This window comes from Syngnathoides biaculeatus, chromosome 13 (assembly GCF_019802595.1).
Source record: "Syngnathoides biaculeatus isolate LvHL_M chromosome 13, ASM1980259v1, whole genome shotgun sequence".
NCBI classification, from domain to species: Eukaryota; Metazoa; Chordata; class Actinopteri; order Syngnathiformes; family Syngnathidae; genus Syngnathoides; species Syngnathoides biaculeatus.
Genome location: NC_084652.1, coordinates 15,683,619 through 15,700,832, shown reverse-complemented (window position 1 = coordinate 15,700,832; position 17,214 = coordinate 15,683,619). Strand labels below are relative to the sequence as shown.

General features: G+C 42.6%; 1 protein-coding gene across 3 annotated transcripts in view; it reads right to left on the bottom strand.

Moving 5' to 3' along the window:
* Positions 1-3,190: 3,190 nt before the first annotated feature.
* lig1 (ligase I, DNA, ATP-dependent) overlaps positions 3,191-17,214 on the bottom strand; it is an 83,898-nt gene continuing 69,874 nt past the window's right edge. For all 3 annotated transcript variants that reach the window (XM_061839771.1, XM_061839770.1, XM_061839769.1), the window contains exons 24-27: positions 16,762-16,815; positions 9,252-9,395; positions 8,118-8,210; positions 3,191-3,387 (exon numbers count right to left, since the gene is read on the bottom strand). In XM_061839771.1, coding sequence (XP_061695755.1) covers positions 3,313-3,387; positions 8,118-8,210; positions 9,252-9,395; positions 16,762-16,815 — 366 coding nt within the window. In that variant the 3' untranslated portion in view covers positions 3,191-3,312. The remainder of the gene's footprint in view (positions 3,388-8,117; positions 8,211-9,251; positions 9,396-16,761; positions 16,816-17,214) is intronic.

Genomic DNA, 17,214 nt, shown 5'->3' with positions numbered 1-17,214 from the left:
TGACTGGGAAAAAAAAAATGAAAAAAAAATCAAAAGAGGAAAAGTTCCCGAAGGCACTTAACTAACGCATCAGTCCATCAAAGTGACTCTCACGCTGTTCTAACTAACATTGTAGAGCACCACACAAAACAGCATGTGCTAAAATTTGCCCACTTGGCATCCAATGCAGCCTTGTCATCCCGCACAACTTGCTGTTTTCTAAGGAGTCAAACATTAAAAATTACAGCAGCAGTTTGAGCAATAAACAGTTCCAAGGAAACCCACTTCCATGCCTTTCTGTGACTCTTGCAGTCTCTTTGCTGGAACCTACTGATGACACTGTGACACTTTCAACTGTGTGGCCACTCACTCTCAACATTTTGATTCCTTCTCCTTTTGATTCAGGATTATTAGAATATGTAGTAGGCAACAACAAAATGGCAGCAGGCTCACATTGACAGTCTCGGGCTATTTATTTATCATTATTATTTTTTTAATGGACTAAAGAACAGTTTACTGTGAGGGAGGCTTCCTGGCTTTTAGAAGCTGATCACTCCCTACAGTAAAAAATAAATAAAAAAAATCCCTGACATGATGAGATCCTAAAGGTTAGTGGCCAACGCCATGAAGAACAACACTATTGATATTCTGAGGGCCTCAGCTTTGGACAATGGCGGCGTGTGTGCCTCCCGCTCTCTCCCTCACGGCCTGGAATGGCAGCGATGTCACATTCTGCGCCAAGATGGAGGGATGAGGAGGGATGGACGGATGAGGAGGAGGAGGAGAACAAAGTCTTTGTTAGCAGAGATGAGGAGGGATGGAGAGATGGATGGATGAGGAGGTGGAGAACAAAGCCTTTGTTGCCAGTGTGGACAAAGACACCATTGCAAGGGGAGGACAGAGACACCATGATGGACAAAAGTGTTGGGACGACATCCACCTACAGGAAGTCAAGCAGCACATAGCGGACCTGCACAAGCTGAGCAACTGCTTTCCCAACACATTCAAATGAGCCTTTACATACACCTTGAATTCAAGTCAAGCTTATTGATGTAACCTTTCGTCACAAAATAGTCTCAAAGGGTTCCAGAAGCCCAACGTTCAGAAAAATCAACATCACCTGGTCCAGACCCCACATGCTGGAAAAGAAAGTAAAGAAGTGATCATATACACAATTGCCCCTCCATTAGATTACTATTGTGTGAGCCGTTCTACTAAATTATTTGCTTGTTGCAAATCAAACTCTAATTTCTGTCTCATTTCATCTTTAAATCTAATAATACACACTTTGAACTACTCAAAATGTGTACCGTTCCATCGCAAGGGAATGTTTTTTTTTTTTTTTACGTCAATATTTGAATATTCTGAAAACCTTTTTTTTTTTTTTTTAGTAACAGTGCTGAAATTAACTGGAGGGCGTTTTTAGCATAGAATTTGCAAATACCTGATGTATAACGACATGGCATTTATGCTAATAGGATGTGGACATTAAGCACATCACAGATAAAAAAATAATTATAAAAAAATACATCCCAAAACATATTTAGGGAACAGGACCGTACAGCCATTTCAACCCCCCAGTCATAGTATTAATATCATCAGCTGGACAGAAAAATTAATAAGTTAACTTTTCATTCAATCTTTGCCTCACCAGGGTCCCCGGCGTACTGGAGCCTATCCCAGCTGACTCTAAGTCGAGAGGCGGGGTACACCCTGAAGTGGTCCCCAGGCAATCGCAGGGCACATAGAAACAAACAAGCATTACAGCTGGCACTCATACCGACGAGCATATAAGAGTCTTCAATCAACCTATCATTTACCGGAGTACCTGGCGTCCATGCAAACGGCACACAGGCCAGGCTGGTTTTGAACCCGGGGCCTCAGACCTGTGAGGAAGATGTGCTAACCAGTCACCCTCTGGTTCCAGTGAATGAGATACTTTTGGAAAATATACTTCAAAGGTCAGTTGGGATATTGAGTAGCTAAACATTTCGTAAGGATTAAAATAATTTTACTTCAAGGTGAAGTATAACTTTCAGGAGCATGGAGAGATCATTGCTATTTTTTTCACTGTTCAATTTAATTAATGTAAATATATTTTTAGGATTTTATTTATTATTTAAGATATCATAGTCATAGGTCATTACGTTATTTTGTGTGCGCATACTTCTGGGGGACACATGGCACAGTTTCGACGGATTAACCCTATATACTGTATGGTATCTTTAAAAACATTTTGAGTTTGAAATAATAGGTCATGGAAAATGGTGTCATCAATCAAATATAAATACTATTTTTCAATTTATGTAAAAAAGTTATATTGTGGAATTTACTGATGTTTGACACATTACTATTAGGATAAGTATTAATACTGTTAACAGATGGCTGGATATTTACAAATATGTATTTTTGGTCATGTATATCAGTGGCTTGTAGTGACAGAACAAATGTTCTTCCACCAAATAGCCAAAGGCACAATTAACGTGTTGCCATTCACACAACAGAATATATCATAACTTCAGCTTTGTGTTCAACTCATTTGTGAGTAAACTGTGAGTACAGAGTACTTTTTCAGTATTCTTACTGTTTTTTTAAGAGACTTTTCTCATGAAAAAAAATCAACGCCTTGTCTAACCGAAGGTCAGGAAACGCCCCGAGACCAATTTCGAGCACCCTGGACCAGTCAAGGAAAGCGCACACTGTAGTATGACAACACACGGGCTTTGAGAACACCTCATTCCATATTTGCATTTTCAATATTTTCTGCTCCGCTGGCTGCTTGATTTCAATTCAGCAGCAACAACAGCGACGATGAGGAGGAGGAGGACAATTTGGAAATTCAGTCACATGTACACCGACACAAACGGAATAATGCGCACACACACAGTCGCTCTTATGCCTGATTTAGGCATTACAAACACAAACACACTCGCCACCACTCTCACAGGCACACCCGGCACAGTCATTATCACTGGCTCTCTCTCTCTCTCACACACACACACCACACACACACACCACACACACACACACACACACACGCGCACACACATTTTCACACACTCACAGACACATGCACACACACCCACGCGCACACACATTTTCACACACTCACAGACACATGCACACACACCCACACACACTCATGCTCTCTCCCACACACGGATTAACACACAAGGACCAGCATCAGCAAGCAGACAGACAACAGGCGGGATGTGGAAAAGGAGCCTTTATTTCCATTCAAGTTGACAAAATGTTATTCATTATTTACATTCAGGCTGATATCAATGATATCAATTATTGATGACGGGGATTATTATTGATAATATATTCAGGTCAATAGTAGTCCTCCGTGTCGGCTTTGTCTCCCTGATTCTGGATCTGCTGCTGCTTCTTGTACAGGTCGGCAATCTTGAGGGAGGAGGAGAAGATTTTGAATCCAATATCCTTCAAAATCAATAACATTCTTCCAGACATAAAACATAAGCACAGAAAGCAAACCTAATCGAGTCTTGGTGTTGCCTTCAGGGATGATGTGAGATCATAGCTGTTATCACAAAACAACTGAGGGATTCTTCAAAAATGTCATGAAACGCTTTGACAATTTATCACTCTGTCAATCCTAGTCAGGTCTACCGTTGCCTTCAGGGACAGTTTGAAATCAGATTTATACCGACAACTGAATGATGACTCCAAATGTCTTACTTAAATTGTCTATCCTGATCAAATTTTATGTTGCCTTCAGAGATAGTCCGAAATCACAGTATTCCTACCACCACCACAAAAACAAAAAGATAGAACAAGGCAGAATCGATTTTTGCACCATGAATCAAGTGTTGCATTCAAGGGCATTCAGAAATCACAAGAGATGTTTTGTTTTTCCTCATGCGAGAACCAAGAGACTGTTCCAAATATCATTAAATGTTTACATAGTAAATAATTGAGTTATTCATTCAAGTCTATAGCTCCACTTATTCTTCTCAAGTGCTCCCTTCAGGGAACCCTGGAACCACAATTGTCCTCACAACATTCTTAATTGCTAACTTGTCTAAAGCTGCTCTAATCAAGTCTCATCTTGGCTTCAATGACAGTCTGAAATCTGAGGTTTTCCCTCACACAAGAGCCAAATGATTGTTCCAAGCGTACTTAAATGTTGAGTTTCTATCCACGCATCCGTTGATGCCAAATCTCGTGTTGCCTCCAGGGACAGTCTGTAATCAGTTGTCCTCATAAGTCAAGATGTATCTACATCGCCATCCATCAATCTATATCCTTTAATCAGATCTCATGACATGTTCAGGGAGGGGTTGAAATCAATATTCCGCACAGAAGACTAAGTTCTTATTCCATTTATTCATCCGTTTGCCAGGCCGCTTATCCTCACAAGGGTGGCGGAAGAGTTGGAGACTATCCTAGCTAACCTTGGTCGAAATTTGGACTTCACCCTAAACTGGTCGCCAGTCAGTCGCGGGGCAAATATCGAGCTCTTAAAAATTTTACCTCATCTTTTGGGGGGCGATGTGGAAAAGAGGACGTGTAGGCTGTGCAACCAATCAGGTCGCTGGTTCGTATGCACAACCGACCATATATCTTTGTTGTGTCCTGGCCAAGACACTTAACCCGCAATGCTTATGAATGTGGTTGAAAGTTTGTTGGTGGTCTGTAGTCACAGAATCTCAGCTGAACCTCCATCAGAGAGGTGATTTTATTTTTTCTCTCACATCTCTGTTGAGATATTAAGGCACACAGTTCCTCGCAAGAGCTGTTTTCCATTCAGCAACACTGGAGGGTTGTCAAGCAGAAACAGCTTTTTAAGGTCAGGCCACTTCATTACAATCAAGATTCAAGTCCACTTTAACTACACCACTCTAAAAACTTTTTTTTTTTTTTTTAAAGCCATTCAAATATGAACTTGCTGGTGTGTGTTGCATGTGGGCTTCAGATTACAGACATACAGTCTCCTGGTTCTGCCAATCACAACAAGGCGTCCAGGTCCTGAGGGAAGGAAGCAGCCCCACACCATCACACAACTACCACAGCGCTTGACTGTTGGTATGATGTACTTTTTTTCTTTTTAAATGCTGTTTTACATTTAGGCAAATCTAATGAAACACACCTTACAGTTGTGCATCATTTGAATTGGAGATTCCAGTTCCTCATTTTGATTCTAGTTCCAAACTTTTCTCAATTCCGATTCCTTGAGAGGGCTGGGTCAAAAGGTTTCCAAGGTTTAAACGAAAGGTGTTCAAATTAGTTCACACAACACCAGTGTGGGTGGGGGGAGAAGTTGCTAGTTTGAACTTTGGGGAAATTTTAGCACAATGTTAAGCTTGTAGAGGGTCTGTTTCGACTTTTGTTCCAGTATAGTGAAAAATTTCCACTTTTTCCTGTCAGACATTACCTGTTACGTTGGTTTGAAGACTAAAATAAAAGGTAAAAAGCCCCAGCGCAAGAATGCAACCCACCGTTTAACTTGTTAGCTGCCTCAATGTTTGCAATGAACATATTTTGTTGTTTCAAATCCACACAATTGGCTTGACTGAAGTTCGGTGCGGTGTAGGCTGAGTCTCGGGCCTGGACCCATTTGTCCCGGCCGGGCACGGCCCGAAAGAGTAATGTGGGTCACTCTCCACATAGGCTCACGACCAGTGGGAGGGGCCATAGAGGTCGGGTGCGGTGTGAACTGGGTGCTGGTCAAAGGCAGCTACCTTGACAATCCGATCCCCAGCTACAGAACCTGACTCTAAGAATGTGGAACGTAACCTCTATGGCAGTGAAGAAGCCAGAGCTGGTGTGTGAGGTTAAGAAGTTCAGACTACATTTACTTGGGCTTCCCTCTACACACGACTTGGGGTCTGGTACCAAACCTCTTGAGAGAGGTTGAACTCTCTTCCGCTCTGGAGTTGCCCACGGTGAGAGGCGCCAAGCAGGTGTGGGTATACTTATTGATCCCTGGCTCGGGGCAGATATGCTGGGGTTCACCTTGGTGGATGAGAGGATAGCCTCCCTCCACCTATGGGTTGAGGGAATGAGTCTTGATTGTTGTTAGTGCCTCTGCACCCAATGGCAGTTCAAAGTGCCCACCTTTTTTGGAGTCCTTAGATTGAGTGCTGGAGAGCACTCTGTCTCGAGGCGCGTAGAGGGGGTCCGGTCTTGTGGCCTCAGTATTGCATCTCTGCTTTTTGGTGTGATCAGGACCTCCAAATCTGAGACCATGGTCCTCAAATGGAAAAGGGTGACGTGCCCTCTCCCGGTAGGGGATGGGATATGCCGCCAAGTGGAGGAGCTCAAGTATCTCGGGTCTTATTCACATGTGAGGGAAAAACGATACGGGAGATTGAGAGGCGGATCAGTGCAGTGTCTGCATTGATGCGGACTTTGCCTCTATCCATTGTGGTAAAGAAAGAGTTAAGCCAAAAGGCAAAGCTTTCAAATTTCCAGTATATCTAAGTTCCTACCCTCACCTATAGTTATGACCTGTGGGTCATGACCGAAAGAACAAGATCCCAGATACAAGTGACCGAAATGCTTTTCCTCCGCAGGGTGTCCAGGCTCTCGCTGAGAAATAAGGTAAGAAGCTTGGTCATCTGAAAGGATCCCAGAGAAGAGCCGCTGCTCCTACATGTTGAGGAGCCAGATGAGGTGGCTGGGGAATCTGGCGTACAACTCGCTGGTGAGGTGTTTTGGGCATGTCCCACTGGGATGACACCCCGGAGATGGCCGAAGACACGGTGGAGAAAGTACATCTCTTGTCTGGCCTAGTTGCCTCAGCATCCCCCAGACAACCTGGATGAAGTTGCTGGAGTGACGGAGGTCTGAGCATACCTGCTCGAGCTACTGCACCTGCGACCCGACCTCGAATAACCAGTAAAAAAATGGATGAACGTTTATTCTTGTGTTACAGAAATGTAAAAATGTTCACAAAGATTTGCCTTCCACAGTAAATCTCTCTCTTTTTAATCACTTCTTATTAATATACGTGGTGTAAGGTGTACAATGTGTCCTTCTGTGAGAGCTATCCCTAGATCAGGGGTCGGGAACCTATGGCTCTTTTGGTGGTTGCATATGGCTCGCGGAGCCCTCATAAGGAAACAACGTACATGTGATTTCTGTCGTGCAGGCAACGCAAATTACCCAGAGGTTTGTCCTAGTGGGTTGACGTAGTCCACAGGCTTCGGGTAGAATGCCGATCGTGTCGGAACGACTAATTACGGAAACACTTTTGACAAAGGCCGCTCAAACAAAAAAAGAAAAAAAAATATGATTAAGTTTTCAACAAGAATGGACAGCCTTTGTGGCAAGGGAGGGTTCTGCTGTCTCTCTACAGTCACAGATGGGGAGTATGCCAAAGCATTCGTCCTCGATGTTGCCAGTAAACATTTTGCCAACTTCGCATAAACAAGATAATCAAACAAATAAAAGGCACACCTTTGTCGGCAAGAACCGTTCACCATCGCACCGTCATGATGGCAAATCAAATTGAATTACAGCATGTTCACGATAAACAGACGGAAGTCTCAACGCCTGCATGAAGCTTAATCTAGCGACGTACGAAGCACCACAAGTCGTATTAATTATAAGTATTTTTCCCATCATTGGTTAGCAACATTATAATGATGTTATATAAAAGAATTCAGACTCATTGTACTCTAAAAGTGTTGGTCTCACATAAATGCGCAAATACATCTGTACTTAAGTTTTTGAAATACTGTATGGCTCTTTTGAAATTACATTTTAATATATTTGGCCTTTGTGGCTCTCTCAGTCGACAAACATCCCGACCCCTGCCCGAGATGGACAGAGGATAAATATGCCCCGAGTGTATGTGAGTGTGCTATACATTACTGTTTCTGGCCACACTTTATTAATATCTGTAAGTCTGCTGTACATTATACTGTGTGTCCTGTACACACAAGCAATGAATATATGTAAGAGTGCTGGCCTGTCCTGTACATTATAGTGTGCTTCTGGTCCACACTTTATGACGCAGAAGGCAGCAGTAAAGCTGCTGTTATACAGCCTGTGGTAAAGCAGCCTTGCCCTTGTACTTTCATCCAACCTTGAAGTTCAAAGAAACTTTACAAACGCTGCAAAGAGAGTTTGTCGCATTTTTAAAAACGACCAGTCGTCGTGCGGCTCACCTGAGCTCCGCTGGTGGAGTCTTCGGGTTTCTTGTCATCTCGGATGCGAAGGAAGCGAGGAAAACGTAGGGAGATCCCTTTCTCTGGATCCACCTGAAAAACACAAAGGTGGGGGGGTAAGATTAAGGGTGGTGAAATGAACAAGAGGAGGGGGAATGAAAAACTAGGAGGGAGGAGTGATGTGAAAGCAGGAAGTGGAGGAATGAGGAGTAAAAAAACTAGTAGAAATAATGAAAATGGGGCAGGCGAAGGAAGGAAGATGACGAAAAGAGGAAGAGGAGAAAGCACGAAAGAAGAGAGAAGTAAGAGTGGGTATGACAATAATAGACGGTGGATGAAGTTGAATGAGAGTGGAGGTAAAGGAAGAATGAGGAAAATGAGGAAGAAGATAGATATTGGAGGAAAGGAGAAGGAAAGAGTAGGGTACCAAAAGGATGGAAAATGAGGGAGAATGAGGAAGAATGACGAAGACGGCGTAGGAAACAAGAAGAGGAAGATGAGGACAAGAGGAGCAATGAGAAAGGTGAAAAAGTTAAGGAAGGATAAGGTAGGGAGGAAAAAGTAGGAGTAAGAGCAGAATACAAAATCGGAACATATTGGAGGGGAACTAAAGAAGACGTGAGGAAGAGGAGGCAGCAAAAAGGAAGGAGGAGGAAAAGGAGGACGAGAGTAATGAGGAAGATGTGGGAGGAGAAAGGACAACAGTGAAGGAAGGAAGAGGAAGGAGGGAATGAGGAAAAGGAGAGGAATAAAGGAAGAGGCAGAAGGAAGAAAGGATGAGGAATGATGAGGAAAAAATGTGGGAAGAATAAGGAATGAGAAGAGAAACGAGAAAGCGTGGAAAAGGAGGAGGAAGTTGGATAAGGAGGAGTGAAGAAGGACAAGGAAAGGAAGTGGTGTCAAAAAGGAAGGAAGGACAGAGGAAGACGAAATACATTAAAGAGGAAAGATGAGAGGCACGACTAAGGAAGAGGAGGGAGGTGCAAGATGAGGAATGGGAAAGAGGAGGCTTGAAGAGGAAGATGAGAGAGAGCAAGAGTGACGAACAACAGGACGGTGGAAGGAGCGTGAGGGGAAGGGGAGTGAGAAGGGAGAATGAAGATGAAGAAATGCGAGCACAGCACGTGAACTGACCAATCCCGTGGCGGCCTTGTACACGGGCGACAGCGACAGGTCGGCACACTTCACTTCCCAAACCTGCACGGCATCCAGCCACACGTCGGGCTCAGCCGATTGGTCCACACGGTAGTAGGGGCGGGGCTTGGGCAGGATGTGTTCCTGGCGGAAAATACACAATCAAGGAGGCCTTCTGACAACACAGAAATATTGAAGAGCAACAACAAGCAAACATTGAGAAAATATACATTTAGGATATTTCATAAAAAATAAAGAGAATAACCATGTAGCCATGTAGTGTAGCAGTAATACAACGACAACTGTGCTAATGGTGCAGAGTCCTTAAACACCAAAGTGATGATGCTTTGGGTGCATTTTATCATCACAACTTTTACATATCATTACTATGGGTGAGGGTGGTTAGCACATCTGCCTCACAGTTTTGAGGACCGAGGTTCAAATCCAACCTCCCCAGTTTGGAGTTTGCATGGTTTCCCCCATGTCTGTGAGGTTTTTCTCCGGGAACTCCGGTTTCCTCCCACAACCCAAAAACGTGTATGGAAGGTTAACTCTAAATTGTCCTGAGGTGTAAATGGTTGTTTGTATATATGTGCCCAGCGATTGGCTGGCGTCAAGTTCAGGGTCTCTCGCCCGAATATAACTTGGGTAGCTGCAGGCACACCCACGATCCTTGTGAGGATAAGCGGTAAAGAAAATGCAGGGATTAGATGGATGGACTATGGGTAAAACTTTTTCCCCAATATCCAGGGAGCACTTGTGAGCAAATTGTGGATTTCCTCTTGAGTCAATTTCCCCTACACATATTTCATACAGAGCCCGTTCGCGTTCAATAGATTTAATGAATGAAATCATTTAAAATCCTAGCTAGATTTTAAATCTGCATTTTATGTGCATTTCAGTTATCGTTGATCATTTACATTTGGTTGGTCTTAAACTGGGTAAACTATGCCAAATCATTCCAATTTGGGATGTGGGAGAATACTTATTCACAGGACTGTACGTATTTTAATCATGAAATTTATCAGTTTACAAAATACATTATTTCATAGTATTGGCTGCTGAGGAATCAGTAATAAGTTCTGCTTTGATGTAAAATGGCGGACCTCCATTTTATGGCTCTTGAGACTTTGAGGGCTTTAGCATTGTACAAATGGCTATTCGATTTTGTAACTGTTAACTCCCCCTCATCAAAATTATTACAGAAATTAAATATGGGTATGCAGAAAAAATATTTAAACAACATATTAATTACATCAATATTGTATAAAAATATATCAAATAATAATAAAAACAAGTTCAAGTATTGGCTGCAAGCACCATACGTCCACATTACGCACGCTGTCGGCCCATCGCTGATGTGTGAATGCAGCCAATCAAGTCACAGCCGGGCTCCCATCAACCTTCTTTAATCCGCCATCCATCATGCTCACAAAGAGCGCTTGATTACGGAGCGGCGCGGCGGGATCTGATCGAGCCGGTTGAGGACGGCGACGAGGACTGTTCCCCTCCAATCAGTCTGATTGTGCACCATCAATACCTTGGAAGCGGTGTTTTTCACACGGCATTATTTTCTTAAACTCTTCGACGATAAACATGAGGTGTTTCAGTGCATTATTAAAAGTCAGCAGTGGGTCCAGTCTGATAAAATATGAATTTGTTGGACTTTAAGCACCTTCACCTTCCACGTAGAGCGGGGTCAATCAAACCTCATCTATCAGCATGCGGTGGCAGCCCAGTGGAAAAGCAATGGAAAAATACATTGTCCAAAAAGGTGACGTGCAACCGACAATTTAAGAAACATCTTGTATAATATTGAGTTTTTGTTGACTTTCAAGGTGCATATCAGCCGCTGCAAGTGTCTTGGTTTAGCCTTGTATAGTGCAACATGAATTTGCTCGAGCAAGTTTAACTTGCTGCTGTAGCTTCAGCTCGAAAGGGAGTATCAGAGTCGACTAAAGTCATCCATATCGCCAGAAAATGGGATGTCAATAGTCTCATCGCTGTCTTTACTTCTATTCTTTCTTCTTTTTGTGCTGTTAGTCAAGCCGAATGGTGGCTCTGTATGCCTTTTATGCCGGAACACTTTTACTGTGTCACAGTGGAGTATTGGACTTTCCGCTGTGGATTCTTAGCATAATAACTGAAGTTTATTGAGAATCAGTCCATCATTGGAACAGAATAAAGTTCCTAGAGGGGATAGAGAAACGCAGACAAAAGACAAAGCACTATCAATTTGCATGTTCAGGAGTTGTTTGCACTAATATGTGAGTGGTGGCACACCCTGTCAAAGAGTGTGTACCAGTGGAAGTGTACTGTAATTGCTGTGCCTGCACCGCGGAAGCTGAGAACCACACCCAATCAATCGAAGCAGGGATCCTGCCAAGGGGGCCACCTGGTGGGAGGGATACGACCCAGTCGAGGGACCCAGGGCGGTCCGTCAGCGCCCCTGACATCAGGAGCTCATTATAAATTGCGTTTGGAAAAAAGTTCAACTTGCTGCTTTAACTTCAGCTCTGAGTCAACTTAAGTCTTCCATATCATCAGAAAATGAGATGTCAGTATTTTTCTCAAAAAGAGTCATTTGAATATGGCAGAAAAAAATGGAAAGTTGGCAATACTGTCACTGGATTTAAAAAGAAAAAGAAAAAAAATACAAATACAAATCAAGGCTTGCAGCTATGACTGCAGATGTCTCCAGAGTCTGAAAAAGTCTATACCAACCCCAGACAAAGTCTTCGGGTTTTCTGAGGTATTCGTGTTTGAATCGACTAAACAGAAATTGAGATGTGGAATTCAGAGGCTTGCTGCTCTGACTTTAGCCGGAAGGGAGTCTCAGAGTCAACCAAATGTCTTCAACACCACCAGAAAGCTACACAACACGTCAATCGTAACTTGTGAAAAACCAAAAGCTGACAATACAGTGTCAATGGCTATGCACGCACACACACACGCGCACACACACACACACAACACACACACACACACACACACACACACACACACACACAAAAGTATTCTCAAAATCTTATATTTTTCCTTAGAATCCCGACTTTAAGGTGACTTGCTTCTGTTTGGAAAAGTAATTACCTGCGTTGTTAAAGCTTACATTAATCATAACTAATCACAATTTTTGGTTAATTTTCACTGATCACACCATATTCTTTTTACCTCCAGATTTGCTCAATTGAGAAATCACCTAAAAAGAATTGGTCCCAACAAACAAGTCAGAAACAAACTAAAAAACCTGGAACAAAATGACACAATCTAAAGAAATCCCCTGAAAGTTGACAAATGAAGTAAATGACATCTGTCCAGAAAGGTCACGAAAGCCATTTCTAAAGCTTTAGGATCCGTAGGGATCGAACCAAAGGGAGACTCCCATTATCTTTACATGGGGAAAACATGCAACAATGGTGAGGCTTCCGATGGGAGTGGTGGGACTACGAATATTAATCCAAGAGAATCTCCCAGGGGGCCACAAATGAACTCAGTAGAACTTCTAAAAAGCTGCATGCCTCCCGTGTCTAAGTTAAGGTCGATGTTAATGACACAAAAACTCTTTGTTTCTTGGCTCTTGGCTGCCCACCTTCACCACAGCACCGTAGCACGTGCATGATTGATTTGTTGCTGGCGGGCAAGGTCCCGACGGCAATTGGGAAACTGTTGGCACCACATGTGTTTTCAACCTGTGTTTAACTATACCTGTGTATCAAATGCTTTCTCAAAATACCGTGTTTGGCGATTGGAATGCTTCCTAGGCACCCTTAAAGGAAGACTCTCCCCAAAATTATAGGAATGGGAGCACACATTAAAAGTTAGTAGATGAGGGTTCAGTGTTTCTTTTAATGCCAGAGTTTCCCCACATATTTCACCACGAAACATCTCGAAATTCCCCTCTTACTCAGACATTTCAATGAGCCCGGCTGGAAAACTGACACCCAAACAGCGTTTGTCACGCCTGCAGTGCTTCCTGCTCTGACCCCCCCATTGCTCATGGATACGCTTTACTGAACAGAGAACATCCACTATCTGGCATTTTGTGGCCGATTTTTGTGAAAAATAATTACAAACAAACAAAACGAAAATAGCATGGTGTACAATGTTCAAGCCGGTGCGCTTGAGCCAGAATACACACAGGCGGAACTCAACGTGTTGGAGAGGGGGCGTGGCACTGATGACAAACAATCCCATTATATGGACCGTAGACTGCTTTTCTGAAGAGTTGGTTTACATGTAGAGAATATACACCAGGGGTGGCCAGACTCTTTTTTTACCCCAAAATCTACTTTTCAAGCAGTCAGCCTCTCGCAATCGACCGTTAGCGGGGGTTTTCGGGTGGCACATCGCCGTAAAAAGGAGCCTGGAAGTGTTGGGTGCTAAGAGCCAATAAACCAAGTATACCAGTGAGCCGATCCTCAGTGTTATTTCTAATCCCGCCATTGAGCAAACAAAACAAAAATAAAACGATCAAGCCTTTGAGCCAGAATACACACATGCGGATCAACTTGACGAGTTGGAAAGGGGCATGGCACTGACAATGAACAATAACAGTCCCATTATACGGACCACAGAGATTTGTTTGATGCTTTTCTGGGGAGTTGGTTTAGATGTAGCGAATATACAGCAGGCGTGGCCAGACTTTTTTTTACCCCAAGCTGTACTTTTCAAGCAACCAGCCTCTCACAATCGACCGGCGGCGGGGATGGCGGGAGGGGGCAGGGGGGTTTGCACACACACATCACCGTAAATAGTACCGGGAAGTGTTGTACGCTTACACGTATATATCCATCCGTCCATTTTCGTAGTGCTGGGAGTGGTGGACCTTATCCCTGCTGTCAACGGGCAGGAGGCAGGTTACACACACGCAGACACGGGGAGAACGTGCAACCTACACACACGGAGATCCAGAATTGAAAAGCTGCGCCACCGTGCCGCCTCATAAAGTATGTTGTTGCTTATACAGTACCAGCAAAAGAGGTTAAAACTAAGTGGCTAATAACCAGTAATGATTAGATGCGTGCAAATTTTTCTCCGGCTGATGAATGAGCCTCAACTGTGGCAGTCACAGCTTTATCCTGTCAGGTTGACCCCACGGGAGGTTAAAGAAGGACAAATTTGGGCGCGTTTTCTCAGTTTTGTTGCAGTTTGGTGGAGTACACGTCAGCATCTTGGCTTAGCTACAACGAATCTGTAATGCTAAGCACTGGAGACATCAGGGGCGGGGTCAAGGATGTTTCTTCCCGGTCTGGCTGTTACAGCTGGCACATATCCAGATTTTGCTTGGATTTCAAAAATGTTCTTTATTTTTTTTCCCAATGTCCAAAATATATGTAATAATCTTACTTCACATTGGAGGGTTTATTGTACATATGAAGTTTGGAGAGAGTCTTCCTTTAACTGACCACGTTTCTTCCCTTGATGATTGACTTTCCCTATCCCCACTTGGGAAAGCCAGATAATCTTGCCACTGCCTGAAGCATTTGTACAACCAAATGCCACATAATGAACCACCATGAAATTGTTAAATCATTTGACTACAAATATAAAAGAACGGGAAAAACAGCATACAGAATAGCACACAGCACAGAATGAACAGGCTATACATTATAAATTTAACATCTGTATTTCTGCTATATAATCACTTAAAAATGGCAGATGTGGTTTATATAGGAGTTCTAGAGTTTTCAAAAAAAGGCATTGTCCTTTGACATTTAAGGCTCATCTTACTATTGGGGGGGATATCTGAATTATTCCCAAGCCTTTTGGGAGAATATTACATGGACTGATGACCCCAAAGAGGAATATTTTTGGAGGTGCTGTGTCTTGTTGCATATGGTGTAAATGTGACAGCATTTCAGAAAAAGAACTATATACTATAACTATACCAACAGTCAATGACGGTATTGGCATGTAGCGGTTTTGGACTGCTTTTCACTTCAGGACCTGCACAACTGGCTGTGATTGATGCTACCATGAATTCTGCTTTTTAACAGAAAATCCTATAGTAGAATGTGTTCATCTTATGACCTCAAGATGAAGTGCTCTTATGTTCTGCAGCAGGATAATGATCCAAACACACCACAAGGTCAACAAAACAATGGTTTTGGTGTGGCCTGGTCAAAGACCAGAATTGAATCCAACTGAAATGGAAGGGAATAGCTTTTTTGTGCTTGTGCTGAATTCAAACAATACTGCAAGGAAGAGTGGCGTGGGACAAAAACATCCACAGAGATGCGAAAGACTCTTTGTCAATTATACAAAACGCTTGATTTCAATTGTTGGTGCTGAAGATAGTCCATCCATTACTTTTTCACCTGGACGCTCTATCTTTAAAAACCAAAGACCATGTCTGAAACCTTGATGTTCTGATTGATTCCCACCTGACTTTCGACAATCATATCAAATCAATCACAAAAACTGCCTTCTACCATCTGAAAAACATCTAGAGTCAAGTCTTGTATGTGTCAAGCAGACCAGAAAAAGCTCATCCATGCTTTTATCTCAAGGAGACTTGACTACTGTAATGGTCTTCTGACTGGACCCCCCCCCCCCCAAAAAAAAAAAAAAAAAAAAGTATTAAACAACTACAGCTCATTCAGAATGCTGCAGCTCGCGTTCTGACCAAAACAAAGCGGTCAGAGCCTATAGCCCCAATCCTAAAGTCCTTGCACTGGCTTCCAGTCAGCTTTAGAATTGATTTTAAAGTTCTGCTACTGTTCTATAAATCACAATGATTTAGGTCCTGAATACATGAAAGAAATGCTTACGGAATACAAACCCAGTAGAGCTCTGAGATCGACTGACTCAGGTCAAATAGTGGTGCACAGAGTCCAAAGCAAACATGGTGAAGCAGCAATTAGCTGTTATACTGCACACAAATGGAATAAGTTGCCAACAAAGGTGAGGTCAGCCCCACGCGTGAATGTTTTTAAATCTAGGTTGAAAACTTTTTTTTCCTCATGCTTTTTTAGAATATATCCACTTTTTGATCATATTACTTGCACTGTATGTGGTTTTAATTGTCTTTTTTTAAAATATTGTGTTAGTCATTTTTATTGTTTTTATTCCGTTTTAAATGTTTCATCCTCTTTGTTTTCAAATGCCTTTAAATCATGTAAAGCACATTGAGTTAGTGTATGAAATGCGCTATACAAATACATTTGCTTTGCTTTGCTTTTTCCACACAGGGTCAGGTCACTGAATATATTTTCCCTTAATAAATGAAACTAGTATTCAAAAACAACATTTTAGGTTCACTTGGGTTCTTTTATATTTACATTTGCTAGATACAATTGAAAAATAAGAAATTAAAGTTGAGAGCGAGAGAGATACAGTAGATATAAACACTTATCTTTAGTGCTTACATTATCTTATTCATTTGAGCATCTTAAATCGAATTTAGTGCAGAGTTTGAAGTTCCGCCATTCTATCTGTTGATACATTTTGTTCCCTTAATGGAGACAATATGTAGTGAACAGTGTGCCTATGCTCGACTCTTACACTTTACCTTCAAGAATTTGTGGTGCTGCTCCAGATCTTCATCCTTGAAGCCGGTCCCAATCTGGATGAGAGACAGACAAAATAAAGTCAGATGACGCACTGATTAAAAACATCAAATTATGTTTTGGTCAGCCGGTAGTGTGTGCGCGCGTATGTGTATGCGTGTTTTGTTGGCAGCATTGCACGTACAAATCCCTTTGCCGTGGATGAAGATGTATAAATTAAGAGTGGTAAAAAGTAGGGATTACAGTTCCCCCCCCGGGAGTATGGAGACAGGAATTTACACAGGATGGTTTTTGTTTAAATTCTTTACAACCGCACACGCAAGCACATATACAAGTGACAGTTCAAAGGCACACACAAACACAGCCAAAGAAACAAACCGGAAAAAAATACACACGCACACACAAACACCCTGCAGCTGATGCAACCCAAACAAACAAGTAAACCCACAGTAGTG